This window comes from Salvelinus fontinalis, chromosome 21, assembly GCF_029448725.1.
Source record: "Salvelinus fontinalis isolate EN_2023a chromosome 21, ASM2944872v1, whole genome shotgun sequence".
Taxonomy (NCBI): domain Eukaryota; kingdom Metazoa; phylum Chordata; class Actinopteri; order Salmoniformes; family Salmonidae; genus Salvelinus; species Salvelinus fontinalis.
Genome location: NC_074685.1, coordinates 11,737,313 through 11,749,859, shown reverse-complemented (window position 1 = coordinate 11,749,859; position 12,547 = coordinate 11,737,313). Strand labels below are relative to the sequence as shown.

The following is a 12,547-nucleotide window of genomic DNA, read 5'->3' as shown; positions in this document are numbered from 1 at the left end:
TTGTGTTCGTTGTCCATAGCTTATGCCCGCCCATGCCATAACCCCCACTCAAACCTTGAGACAACTGTGGCAATGTGTTGTTTGACAAAACTGCACATTTTAGAGTGGACTTTCATTGTCCCCAGCACAAGGTGCACCTGTGTAATGATCATGTTTAATCAGCTTCTTGATATGCCATGCCTGTCAGGTGGATGGATTATCTTGCAAAGGAGAAATGCAAACAAATTTGTGCACCAAGCTTTTTGTGTGTATAAAACATTTCTGGGATCTTTTATTTAATCTCAAGAAACATGGGACCAGGACTGGGGCTGGGGCAGTCGGGAAGCTGGGGGCAGTGTCATAGTACAGGGAGTTTAGGTCAAGGAGAGAGTGTGGAACTGCATGTTGCATTTATATTTTAGTTCAGTGTATGTTAGAGCTCTTTATTATGTGTTACTATGTAAAAGTATATTTAGCTACTAACACCTAATGTCAATAAAATGAATATCTTCAAAACACCAAATATGTTATCAACAACAGTGCAAAAGATGACCCTAGAAATGAAGGTAAGGAAAGTCCCTTCATGGCCAGATTTAGGTACGTACCTTCCCACAGGCCCGGCAGTGGTGCCTCCTCCTGGTGAAGGTGAACTTCTGCCAGCAGTTCATACAGTTGGGTGCCTCTGAATCCGGCACCCAGGGGGGCTGCTTGCACCCCAGCCCATCTTCATCCTCCACCTCCCTCCCCTCTGAGGACCCGCTCCCCTCTCCAGCAGGCTCGCCAGGGTAGGGTGGGGGCTCCGACAGTTCGTCGTACCCCACACTGCTCACATAGCGCTCAGGTGGGGAGTAACCTGGACAGGGTACACCTTGGTTAGAGGGGTCCTCAGCAGGGTTGGGGCTGGGAGGAGAGGGGCTCTGGTCCACCTCTTCCCCAGTGTCAGTGCGGTCTGTGGGGCTACTGGGCCCTTGGTCCTCCCCCGCTGCTGGAGGTGCTCTGGGTGCTTGACAGTGCAGCTGTTTGGGTCGGGCCCCTCCGTAGTAGGGTGGTGCGAGGTTACTGGGACTACAGGGGCTGGCGTCTTTGTGGCTGGGGCTGGGGGGGTCCTGGGAGGGAGCGGAGAGAGCTCGACCTACGTTCCCCTCTGCAGACAAGGTCCTGTCACTCTCCCGGGAGGCCAGCCTCTCCAGCCCCTCCCCTAGGCTCCGGCTGCAGCTCCGCAGCTCCTCCTCCACAAGCCGCTCCTCCAGATTCCCGTTGAGCTCGGAGAAGCCCTCATCCTGGAGGTTCTCCTTGGGCCTCCCGCAGTCAGGGACCCCGTGGTCCTCCTGGCCCTGGGTCTCCCCCCGGAGGAAGGCGTCCAGCTCCTCATCTGTCACCAGCAGCCTGGCCTGGTCGCTCTCCGGCAGGTACTCAAACCCAAACGCAGGTGGGTCCATTGGGTTGGGGCTGGGCTCTGAGGGAGGGGAGGCTGGGCGCTGTGGAGCCCCTGGGACTGGCTGCTTTTCCACTAGGGAGAAGCTGACCTCCAGTGGCCGCTGGGAGACGGCGGGAGCCGAGACTGCCAGGAGGAAAGGCATGGTGGTTGTCTCTGGGCTCTGTGTGTTAGGTGACTGGACAGGTTTGTTGTCAGGGGCAGCATCAGGGTTGGTACAGTCCCCCACAGTCTCAGGGTTCTCTGGGAGAGTAACTTCCTCCTGGACTTCAAAAGCAGACAGGGACTCTGCCTCTAAGGTCTCAGTTAGGCCAACCTCCCCTTCCCCCCCTCCCATGGCTTCCTCAGGGTTCTTGGAGGCCACCAGGGCCCCACACATGGACACGCCTATGGGCAGGCAGGACAGCGAAAGATCTGTCTCTGCTGATGGGCTCTCGGCCACACCACCACTGACTTCCTCAGGGTTATGTTCCTGTCCAGTGCAGCTCCCAGAGCTTTCTGCTTCAGTCAGCTCAGAGGGCTCCAAAGACCCCTCACCCTCCTCCCTGGCCTCTGTGTCGATATCACACGTGGGAGTGTCCTCTTTCTTGGTGTCTATGGCAACAGGTGGGACACTAGCCTGGTCCTGGTGGGCTGGTGTGATTTTCAGGTGTTGGTTGACGAAGGCCACCTCTGTCGCCTCTCCCTCTCTGTCTCTCTCTTCCTCTGTCTCTCCAGACTCAGAGTTCCTCAGTGAGGGGGCCCTCTGCACAGCAGCAGGGAGAATCACATCCAGCAGACTGAGAGAGGCAGAGTAACCACCAGAGTCCAGCCCCAGCAGCCCCTCCCCTCCCCCGGCAAGACCCTCCCTCCCCTCAGTCCTCCCACGGCCGGGAACCAGACCTGCTGAGGAGTCCTCAGGCAGCGCCACCACGGGGCTGGTGAAGTCCACCAGAAGCTCCTCCAGCCGTCTCTCCACCACATCCAGCTCAGTGAAGGCGTCGTGGCTGTTGACCCGGAGGAGGAGGTGAGCTGAGCCTGTGTCACTGACCAGGTCACACACAGGCTTCAGGGCCCGCTTGGGGAAGGGTGGCGCACAGCTCTTAGCAGCCCCCCGGCCGTCCACAGAGGAGAGCAGGTCAACCCCCGTGAGAGGCCGTCCCTTGGCCTCGCAATCCCCAGGACTGGGGCTGGGACAGTCGGGGCAGCTGGGGGCAGTGCCATAGTGCAGGGAGTTTAGGTCAAAGAGAGAGTGTGGAACTGGAACTGTGGAGGTTTCCGGAAGGAAACCCTGGGGTCCCAGAGAGTGGCCGGGATACGCGGGAGGTGACAAAGAGACTGATCTGTAGTTGTGCTCATCTGGTCGGGAGGGAAAGAGAGAATTATCCGTTAAACAATTCTGTTGTTAATATCTCAGCAGAATATGTGAGCAACACGTTTAAAGTTAGCAACTACAAAGTACAATGTGCACCACATGCACAAGTATCAACTAGTTTAAAAACAATATTCATTTTTCAGTTAAAGGTGCAATATGCAGAATTCGCTCCACCATTTCCTGGTTGTTAAAATTCTAATAGTTCGCCTTATTTCAGTTCATGTGACAAAACAAGCCATGTTTAGCGTAGAGAATCATTGTACCATCTAAACCGCTGTGAAATATATTTTCAATACCCAGAAATATTGTATTTTCAGCTGTTTGAAGCTGGTGTACAAAACCCAAAGTAAAAGACGCAAAAACAAAACTTTAGAACGGGAAGCATAGAAATAGCGCACATAGAACAGATCTACCGCTTCTTAGACTTGCTTTCAATGTGAATGACATATCTATAACTCACATTTCTAAGTAACGTTGGTCAGGTCGTCCAAAAAGTTACATATTGCAGCTTTAACACCACACCCTCCCAACCCACATACAGAAAATACAAATAAATACATGCTATCAATGGGGGTTTTCATAGTAACCACGTCTAACCTGTATTGAGCTCAAAGTCATCCAGAAGCTTGTCCAGGTCACATACAGCAGCCTTGAAGAAGTTGTCCATGCTAGGCTGTTGGCGGGAGAGAGGCTCCACTCACTACTTCACCTCCTGAAAGTAGAACAAAATAAAGTATTGTTATCTATTGGTCTTATGTGGACTGGACGAATCCATTTCAATCAACATTTCAGTTTCCAAGTCAGTGTAAAAATGTTGTAATTAGTTAGGTATAGCTTAGGTATAAACCGAAGCCTTCCTCCACAGTTTCCACTCCCCAGACAGGTTGATGAATTAATAACATATAAATTGTTGACCAAACAGTTAGCATCTCAATGTTCTCCAGCTATGTGTTATTGTGTACTTCAGACTCTGACCCCTGCTCTCCATGTTTATGGAGAAATCTAATTCAAGATCTACTATTAGGGAAGATACCAAGGGAAAGAATAGCCCCATAGGGTGTCACAATAAACAAGTCTGCCACAAGTTTACAGCAACCTCATCAGTTTAAGGACACATAAAGGAATTTTACAATGCTTTATGTGTATTGCACCAACTATTTGGTGTGGATATGTGACTAGGGCAACCCTTAATGTGAGAAAACAGCCAGCTAGTCATTGCAGATGTATACAAATGTTGAAATCATAGCAACAAAGACACCAATTATGAATTATACGCCATTTATTCAACTACGTGACCAGGACACTATCCACTTTATATTTATACATAATTTGAAGGAGTTTTTTGGTGGTTTCTGTATTTTTTACATTTTTGGCAACCTTTAGTCCACTACATTCCAAAAGAAAATATATTATTTTCAAATGCTTAGCAGGACAGGAAAATGGTCCAATTCGCGCACTTATCAAGAGAACATCCCTGGTCATCTACTGCCTCTGATCTGGAGGACTCACTAAACACAAATGCTTTGTTTGTAAATGATGTCTGAGTGTTGGAGTGTGCCCATGGTTATCTGTAAATTCAAATAACATTTATGTTCTATTAATGTTCTGTACTATGTCATGTTTCATGTTTTGTGTGGACCCCAGAAAGAGTAGCTACTGCTTTTGCAACAGCTAATGGGGATCATAATAAAATACCAAATACCAAAAAGAACAAGACAATCGTGCTTTCTGGTTTGCTTAATATGAATAATTCGAAATGATTTATTATTTTTATATTTATAATTTTGATACTTAAGTATATTTGAGCATTTACTATTACTTTTGATATTTAAAAGCAGATACTTTTAGACTCACTCAAATATACTGAACAAATATAAATGCAACATACAACAATTTCAATGATTTTAGAGCTCATAAAAGGAAATCAGTCAATTTAAATAAATACATTTGGCCCTAATCTATGGATTTCACATGACTGGGCAGGGATGCAGCCATGTGTGGGCCTGGGAGGCCATAGGCCCACCCACTGGAGAGTCAGCCCAGCCAACCAGAATGAGTATTTCCACACAAAAGGTCTTTATTACAGACAAAAATATGCATCAGTTTCATCAGCTGTCCGGATGGCTGGTCTCAGACGATCCTGCAGTTAAAGAAGCTGGATGTGGAGGTCCTGGGCTGGTATGGTTACACGTGGTCTGCGCTTGTGATGCCGGTTGGATGTACCGGTTGGACATACCATGTCTCTAAAACGAGGGCTTATGGTAGAGAAATAAACATAACATTCTCTGGCAACAGCTCTGGCGGACATTCTTGCAGTCAACATGCCAATTGCACGCTTATGCCTGCCCATACCATAAACCCCACTCAAAACATGAGACATCTGTGGCATTGTGTTGTTTCACAAAACTGCACATTTTAGAGTGGTCTATTGTCCCCAGCACAAGGTGCTCCTGTGTAATGACCATGCTGTTTAGTTAGCTTCTTGATATGCCACACCTGTCAGGTGGATGGATTATCTTGGCAAAGGAGAAATGCCCACTAAAAGGGACACAAACAAATTTGTGCACAACATTTTAGAGAAATAAGCTTTTTGTGCGTATGGAAAATTTCTGGGATCTTTTATTTCAGTTCCTGAAACATGGGATCAACACTTTAGATGATGCATTTATATTTTTGTTCAGTATAGTATTCTACTGGGTGACTTTCATTTGAGTCATTTTCTATTATGTATCTTTACTTTTACCCAAGTATGACAATTGGGTACTTTTCCCACCACTGCATATTGTGTACATATGTTGTACTACTATGAATACTACTAGGGATGTCAAACGTTCAGTGTTTGTCTATTGTTGTGACCTAGATGAAGATCAAATGTTACATACTTTTTCTTGCCACAGTAAGGAGGAAATTGTCACATTTGTAGCCTGAATGGAGAATGTTTTAGGTACGAACCGGTTCATGGGGGATACAAGTGTATTGCCAGCTGAAGACAATAGCTGTGTTTGAATACCCATACAAACTATTAGTTCATTTTAGTATACCGTAAATGAACGGTATCCTTTCAGTTGAGCATACTAGCGATACTACTAGCATACTACTACGCCTGTCTACCGGAAGTTGATTATCTTGCTATGCAACCACTTGCTAGCTTGTTAGCATAGCTTAAATTCAGAGCGTTGTCATATTGTCCATTCGTAAATTCTGAGCGTTTCCCTTCTCGGAGCGTTCACAGCGCACACTGGCGGAGGAGTAGGGTTGATCCGAGCGTTCTGACCATCACAAGGCAGTCAAGCACACAAGCTAACTGGCAAGCTACTTCCAGACACAAATGAGAGAACACCTCACTCTGACCATTTTACTCGCCATAGCAGAGCTGGTTAGGCTGTTTTCATGTTATCCACAGCGTTGGTGACTAACTGTGCTGCAGACGTTTACTGACACCGGCCATATTAAATGGGTGTTGAGCGTTTGTAAATTCATCCGTTATTCTGCGCTCTGGCACACTCAGACGAGAGTGCTCTGAAATCGGAGTAGATAGCCAGAGTGAATTTATGTCCATTGAGAACATACAACAACCATACCACTTAGTTAAGGATGACGTGAATAATCAAGTCAATAAACGTTTGGCAGTTAGTTAGCATATAGTTAATACACTGGTTTAATATATTAGTAGCCAACTAACGAGGTAGCTAGCTAACATACCGGTAGTACCTACTGCTGTAATGATATGCGGTTCGTAAGGATAGCGGAGCCAACAAAACGTGTAGTGTAACTTATTTGAAAAGTCATTACTTTATTACATTGCTCAACATTTTCTTAACATTTGTCAAAATTAGTTAAAGCAATGAATTTGTATCTGCTCTTGTCGGACTGTATATTTTCCACCATATTCCTCAAATCTGAAAACGGTGTGAAGCCACGCCCATTTTCTGAAGAATTGCGTTATGGGCCTTAAAAGTACAGAAAGTGTCCTCTGAGTGAATTCTTCGTATTTTGTAGAATGTAGTACAACATCCGTGAACTTTTGGCATACTAACTATCCATACTATGACCAATAAGTATACTACATACTCAATTTACATCACAAATAGTATGGTTAGTGCGGTCGAACACAGCTAATGTGTTTGGACGTATGATGAAACGACTCAATATCGCCATCTGCTGGTCTTTGGGCTATATCATGACTAACGATCAGCTAGCTAGCTTACTATTAGCCATCTAATTATGCTGCTAGTATCCATGGTGACCAAGATTTCCTAATCATGACACTGGGTAAATAGTAATACTAGGGCTACAATCCAAAAGACACACCCTCGTCCACTTATGCCCTTGGGGGAATCGCCTTCGCCATCTTGAAGGGTGGTGCAAATGATTAGCTAAGCAAGGGAAGTTTGCAATGTAAGCCCCTCAGCACTCCAGTTGGCTTCGCGAGTGTTCACTCCGGGGCCTGAAACTCCCCATAATTCAATTCGCTACGATTGTACATCCGCTAAGAAAAGTCCACGAAAACTTAAAAACAACATCAATGGAGAAGTCAGCATACAAGTGTAAGTAAAAACAAATGCAAATAAGTTAGACATTTTTCTACTACGTAAAAGGTAAATGTTTTTGTTTGGTTATCTTTTGGAAATTGTAGAAATATGTTCCAGCTAGACAGTAATTAATTTGCTAGCTATCATACAGTAGGCGTATATTAATAATTATATATTTAAAATAAGTAGACATACACTCATAATTGACTGTAGCGCTTATAAAAACACCCACAAGCTACGGGTGGCTGAAAACACAACCATCGCGGGATGAACGAGTGACGAGTTTCCGGCCAAGTGTGGCCCATTTAAAAATCCTTCCTTCCTCGCCTTGCAAGTGTATACTCGTCAGACGTCATCAGAAGTGTCCACTTAATTTGAGGGTGTGTCTTTTAAGTGTTTGAAACAGAACCTAGGTTATAACTAGAGGTGGTATGGCTATCATTTGCTCAATTAGCTAGCAATTCATATTCCAGTTGTTAACTAGATAGCCAGGTAATGTTAGCTGGCTAGTTCGATAACGTTAGTTAACTAGTCCATTAGCTATAAATGCACTAGCTAATGTTAGCGAGCTAGCTAAACATTTTGTCAGCTACCTGCTGACATGACCTGAAACACACATCACTGTTATCAAGTCATCACTATCGTGCATCATCATCCGTGAATATCATAAAGCGGAGGGCAGACAGGTTACATTAGCTTAGTTAATACTAGCCGGATAGCCAATGCAATGTGTCTATATTTACAGTCAACAATCAATTTTCTGTGTCATTACCGGAAGATTCATCATTTAGCCTTCCAACCGTTTTACGATTCTTCTGGTTATAACGAAGAAGCGGTGTCTACTCTTGATTGCATCCTCTTTGCCCTTTTGTTAGTCCTGAAGTTTTTAAAGCTCAGTGCAGTTTTTACTCCGGCGTCCATTTTGGATCTATCACACCGGTGCAATCGGTTACCATAGCCACAAAGTCAACATTGGCTATCGTAAAAATTTATTGAAATAAAATATGATTTTTGGTCTTAATTTGAAGTTACGGTTAGGCATCATGTTTGTAGTGTCGTTATGGTTCACATTTTAAGATGGAAATTGTAGGAATAGGCGGGGTTTATGGTTGTGGGAGCTAGTGACGACCGGTGAAATCGCAACGTTCCTTAATTAAAGTGAGCGCACCTATTTTGATTTGTTTACTTAGGGCAAAGCAGTCAGTCACCTTTGGTAGTGGGTGACTGGGAAAGCACATTACCTGGCTGAAGGAGCCCAGACCTATGCCGAGTGTACATGCTATCGGAATGAGTTCCCAGTGGGAAATTTCACTTGAATGACCCTCTTAGTGAGAATTACAAGTGGGGAAGTGAGGAAAATCAACTTAGCCAAGTTGTCGAGTTGCGAAGTTCCACCACTGATCTTTTACATTTTCAACCAAAAGATGACAGCAAATCCGTTTTTGACAATTACAAACCTGACAATATGTATAATTTAGCTAGTATGACCATTGTCAATGTTACGCAAGCTAGTTAACTTTATTAGTAAAACATTTATCTAGCTAAAGTCTTAGGCTATTGGTTGAAGAATTGTTCCGATTTTAATAGCGCATGAACACAATCATGTCGGATTTACGAATTCCCAGTTGCCCAATTCCGACAAGCACGTGAAACCAGCACTATTGATACACACACTCACTTACATTGTTATGTTGGAGGTAGTGTTTCCAACTTACTGCTTCCATCTATTTAGCCCTGTCAGATGCGTGATCAAGGGGCTACAGGTAGAGGTTAGTCACAATTTTGTTGTCGCCCTGAACTACCTCATCTGATTAATCAAATCAAGGGTTGTGTTCCACTGCTTAGACCTTGCCAGATCTTACAACGCCTGGATAGGTACTTTACCTATCAACTAACAACATCATATGTTATAGCAATCTGTCAGTCGATGAAATATGCCGCATTCAAAACAACTTGGAACTCGGAAATCTCCGACTTCAGTGCGTTCAAGACTGCTGGGAACTCTGTGAAAAATCGTTTTGAAAAGTCATCCAACTTGGAATTCCAACTCGGGCCTCTTGCTAGAGCCCCGAATTCCCGACCTGAAGATCACTAACGTCCTGATTTGACCTCGTATATTTCTGAGTTCCCAGTTGTCTTGAACGCACCAATGACACAGACGACGACACAGTCACACAGTTGATTACGTAGGACGCACACATTGGCCGCACATCCTTTTTTTTGCCAGAGGAAGCAGGAAGGGAAGGGATTGACTGTGGGGGAGTTTGTGGTCCAAACTAATGTGAAATCATTGTGACTTCCTAACAAGCATTATATTACACTCTCTAAACTGATCCTAAAGCCAGAAGTAATGACATGGGATGAGAAGACTAATTAAGCAGACACATTGGTCCCGTACTGTTAATGTTATTTAAATGTATTTTTTAAATGTACTGTTTCATAGTTTTATATTCAGCCACCAGTGTGTATCATAAACATTTGAAGAATGAAAAGATTGTTAAAGAATCTAAAAGAAGATTGATTGAGAACTGCTCAATTAGATGGAATGTTATCCACAAAGTTAACCACTTGGCTTGTACTATTCCTTTTTTTAATGAGTGGAAATTGTCATTTTATTTAACAGATAGGACAGTGGAGAAAAGACAGGAATGCAAGTCACAAGGGCAGTGGGTCGGATTCAAACCCACATCGACCCCCCTGGTATACATGGGTCAGCAGCGGCACCAACTGCTGGACCTCACAGGCCACTGCTATTTTAACTTTATTGCCAATATATTTCAGATTAGCATCACTGGGTTATATTTGGCGTGGTTTGTTTGACCAGATGGTATTGGAGTGAGATGTGGGGTTATTTTTAAATGTGTTTATACTATAGGCTGTCTCCACTGCAGGTTTTGACTTGAGGTTGCATCTCTGCATCCGTTGGCCTCCTTATCCCCGCCTTAATCCCAGAGTGGGAGGTGATGGCCAGAATGTGTCTGGTTTTAAATTCACTACATACTGATGTGAGACAGGTGATGGTCACTTTTTATGGGCCCCAGAGAGCCGGACTAAGATGGCTTTTGCGTGGATTGCCTGGGGTCATGGGGAGCTCAAGTGGCTGTTTATGGCACCCTCTACTCTGTCTGTGATATTACAATTGCTATACAATGTAGCTAAGAGACAGCCATGTTACAGAAAAACCAGGCCAAAGTAAGCTAATGCTGCCACATCTTGTTTGGAAACAACAAAGAAGGATCACTTTAATTTCACAATCAAATTTCTTACGACATTATTAAATATTATGTTTACTTTTATGGCTGTCTAATGTCCATTGCCATATTCCCTCAAGATATAGTCCTGTTTGTGGGGTGGATTGCAGGACTAAACAGCCGTGGTGTGAAAGCCGTTGAATTCAGTGTCCCACAGAGGAAACAGCTGCTGCCCAGTGTTCAAGACTATTACTACAACAGCTGCCAAACTAAGGAGACTACCTCACGTTTTACTATGTAAAGATCCTTGAGCTCTGGAAAAGCACTATATAAATCCAATCAGTTAGGTCTATTATTCTTAGTCTTATTTTTAACTCATTCGTGGACAGACAGGACCATCTTTCCTCAAATAAATGGACTGCTATCAAATAATCTACATAACACACATTCAGAAATACTTTTGGACTCCTTTGTGTTTCTCAATGTATTTTGGACTCCTGTGCTGTCACTTGCATTCACTTCCTTTCAGGGCTGAACTGGAGGAATCTCCTCTGTGACCTCCGTTACCCGGGCAGCTGCTACTCAAACAACTTCAAACCTGTTAACCTGTTGTAACCTGTGTCTATATAAGGCCGTATCCTCTAGCATACAGCTCAAATGGCAGCTGATCACATTCAATATTCTCTATTAGGGTGGGTTCTAAAGTAATACCCAGTCTCCAGATTGTGCTGTGATGCTGTATGTATTTCTGACACCCAGTACTTCCATGACCATTAAGGAAGATGCTGTTGGGCTTGTAAATTATGTTGTTATTGTTTACATCTTGTACTTCGTCAACTAGCATCTCACTGGGCACAAACGTCAGTTCAACGTCTAGTTTTGATAAAAATTTGGATGAGCTGTCAACTAACGTGAATTCAACAAAACATTACTCCATGTCATTGGATTTAGGTTAAAAGTTGGTTGTAAAAAAGACTACATTCACTTACGTTAATTACTTTAAAAAATCCAATCAGTTTTCCACATTGATTCAATGTCATCACAAACAGTAGCATTCTTTGGGTTGAAATGACGTGGAAACAAATGCATCCCAGGTTATTTTCACATGCAAATAGCTTTTTCAATCAATGATACTGTAGATCTGTACTGCCTAATGAATTAGAAAGGAAAGATTACGTTTTAAAAGATGATTTTAAAATATACATAATTGTTGTCTAAAGTGACCTATGACAACAAAAACATGGCAATTATGATAAGGTAAGAGAGTGGTACATTAAGTACATGAAGGTACAAGTAAGTTACTGTTGAAGTCAGAAGTTTACATACACTTAGGTTGGAGTCATTAAAACAAATTTTTCAACCACTCCACAAATTTCTTGTTAACAAACTATAGTTTTGGCAAGTCGGTTAGGACATATACTTTGTGCATGACACAAGTCATTTTTCTAACAATTGTTTACAGACAGATTATTTCACTTATAATTCACTGTATCACAATTCCATTGGGTCAGAAGTTTACATACACTAAGTTGACTGTGCCATTAAACAGCTTGGAAAATTCCAGAAAATGATGTCATGGCTTTAGAAGCTTCTGATAGGCTATTGACATAATTTGAGTCAATTGGAGGTGTACCTGTGGATGTATTTCATGGCCTACCTTCAAACTCAGTGCCTCTTTGCTTGACATCATGGGAAAATCAAAAGAAATCAGCCAAGACCTCAGAAAACAAATTGTAGACCTCCACAAGTCTGGTTCATCCTTGGGAGCAATTTCCAAACGCCTGAAAGTACCACATTCATCTGTACAAACAATAGTACGCAAGTATAAACACCATGGGACCACGCAGCCGTCATACAGCTCAGGAAGGAGATGCGTTCTGTCTCCTAGAGATGAATGTACTTTGGTGCGAAAAGTGCAAATCAATCCCAGAACAACAGCAAAGGACCTTGTGAAGATGCTGGAGGAAACAGGTACAAAGTATCTATATCCACAGTAAAATGAGTCCGTTATCGACCTAACCTGAAAGGCCGCTCAGCAAGGAAGAAGCCACTGCTC

At 43.5% G+C, this 12,547-nt stretch overlaps 1 protein-coding gene across 5 annotated transcripts in view; it reads right to left on the bottom strand.

The window, feature by feature from the left end:
• Window positions 1-8,394, bottom strand: part of LOC129818178 (zinc finger FYVE domain-containing protein 16-like) — a 51,405-nt gene extending 43,011 nt beyond the window's left edge. For all 5 annotated transcript variants that reach the window (XM_055873850.1, XM_055873852.1, XM_055873854.1 and 2 more), the window contains exons 1-3: window positions 8,073-8,394; window positions 3,366-3,480; window positions 585-2,752 (exon numbers count right to left, since the gene is read on the bottom strand). In XM_055873850.1, the coding sequence (XP_055729825.1) occupies window positions 585-2,752; window positions 3,366-3,435 (2,238 nt within the window). In that variant the 5' untranslated portion in view covers window positions 3,436-3,480; window positions 8,073-8,394. The remainder of the gene's footprint in view (window positions 1-584; window positions 2,753-3,365; window positions 3,481-8,072) is intronic.
• Between the last annotated feature and the right edge of the window lie 4,153 nt (window positions 8,395-12,547).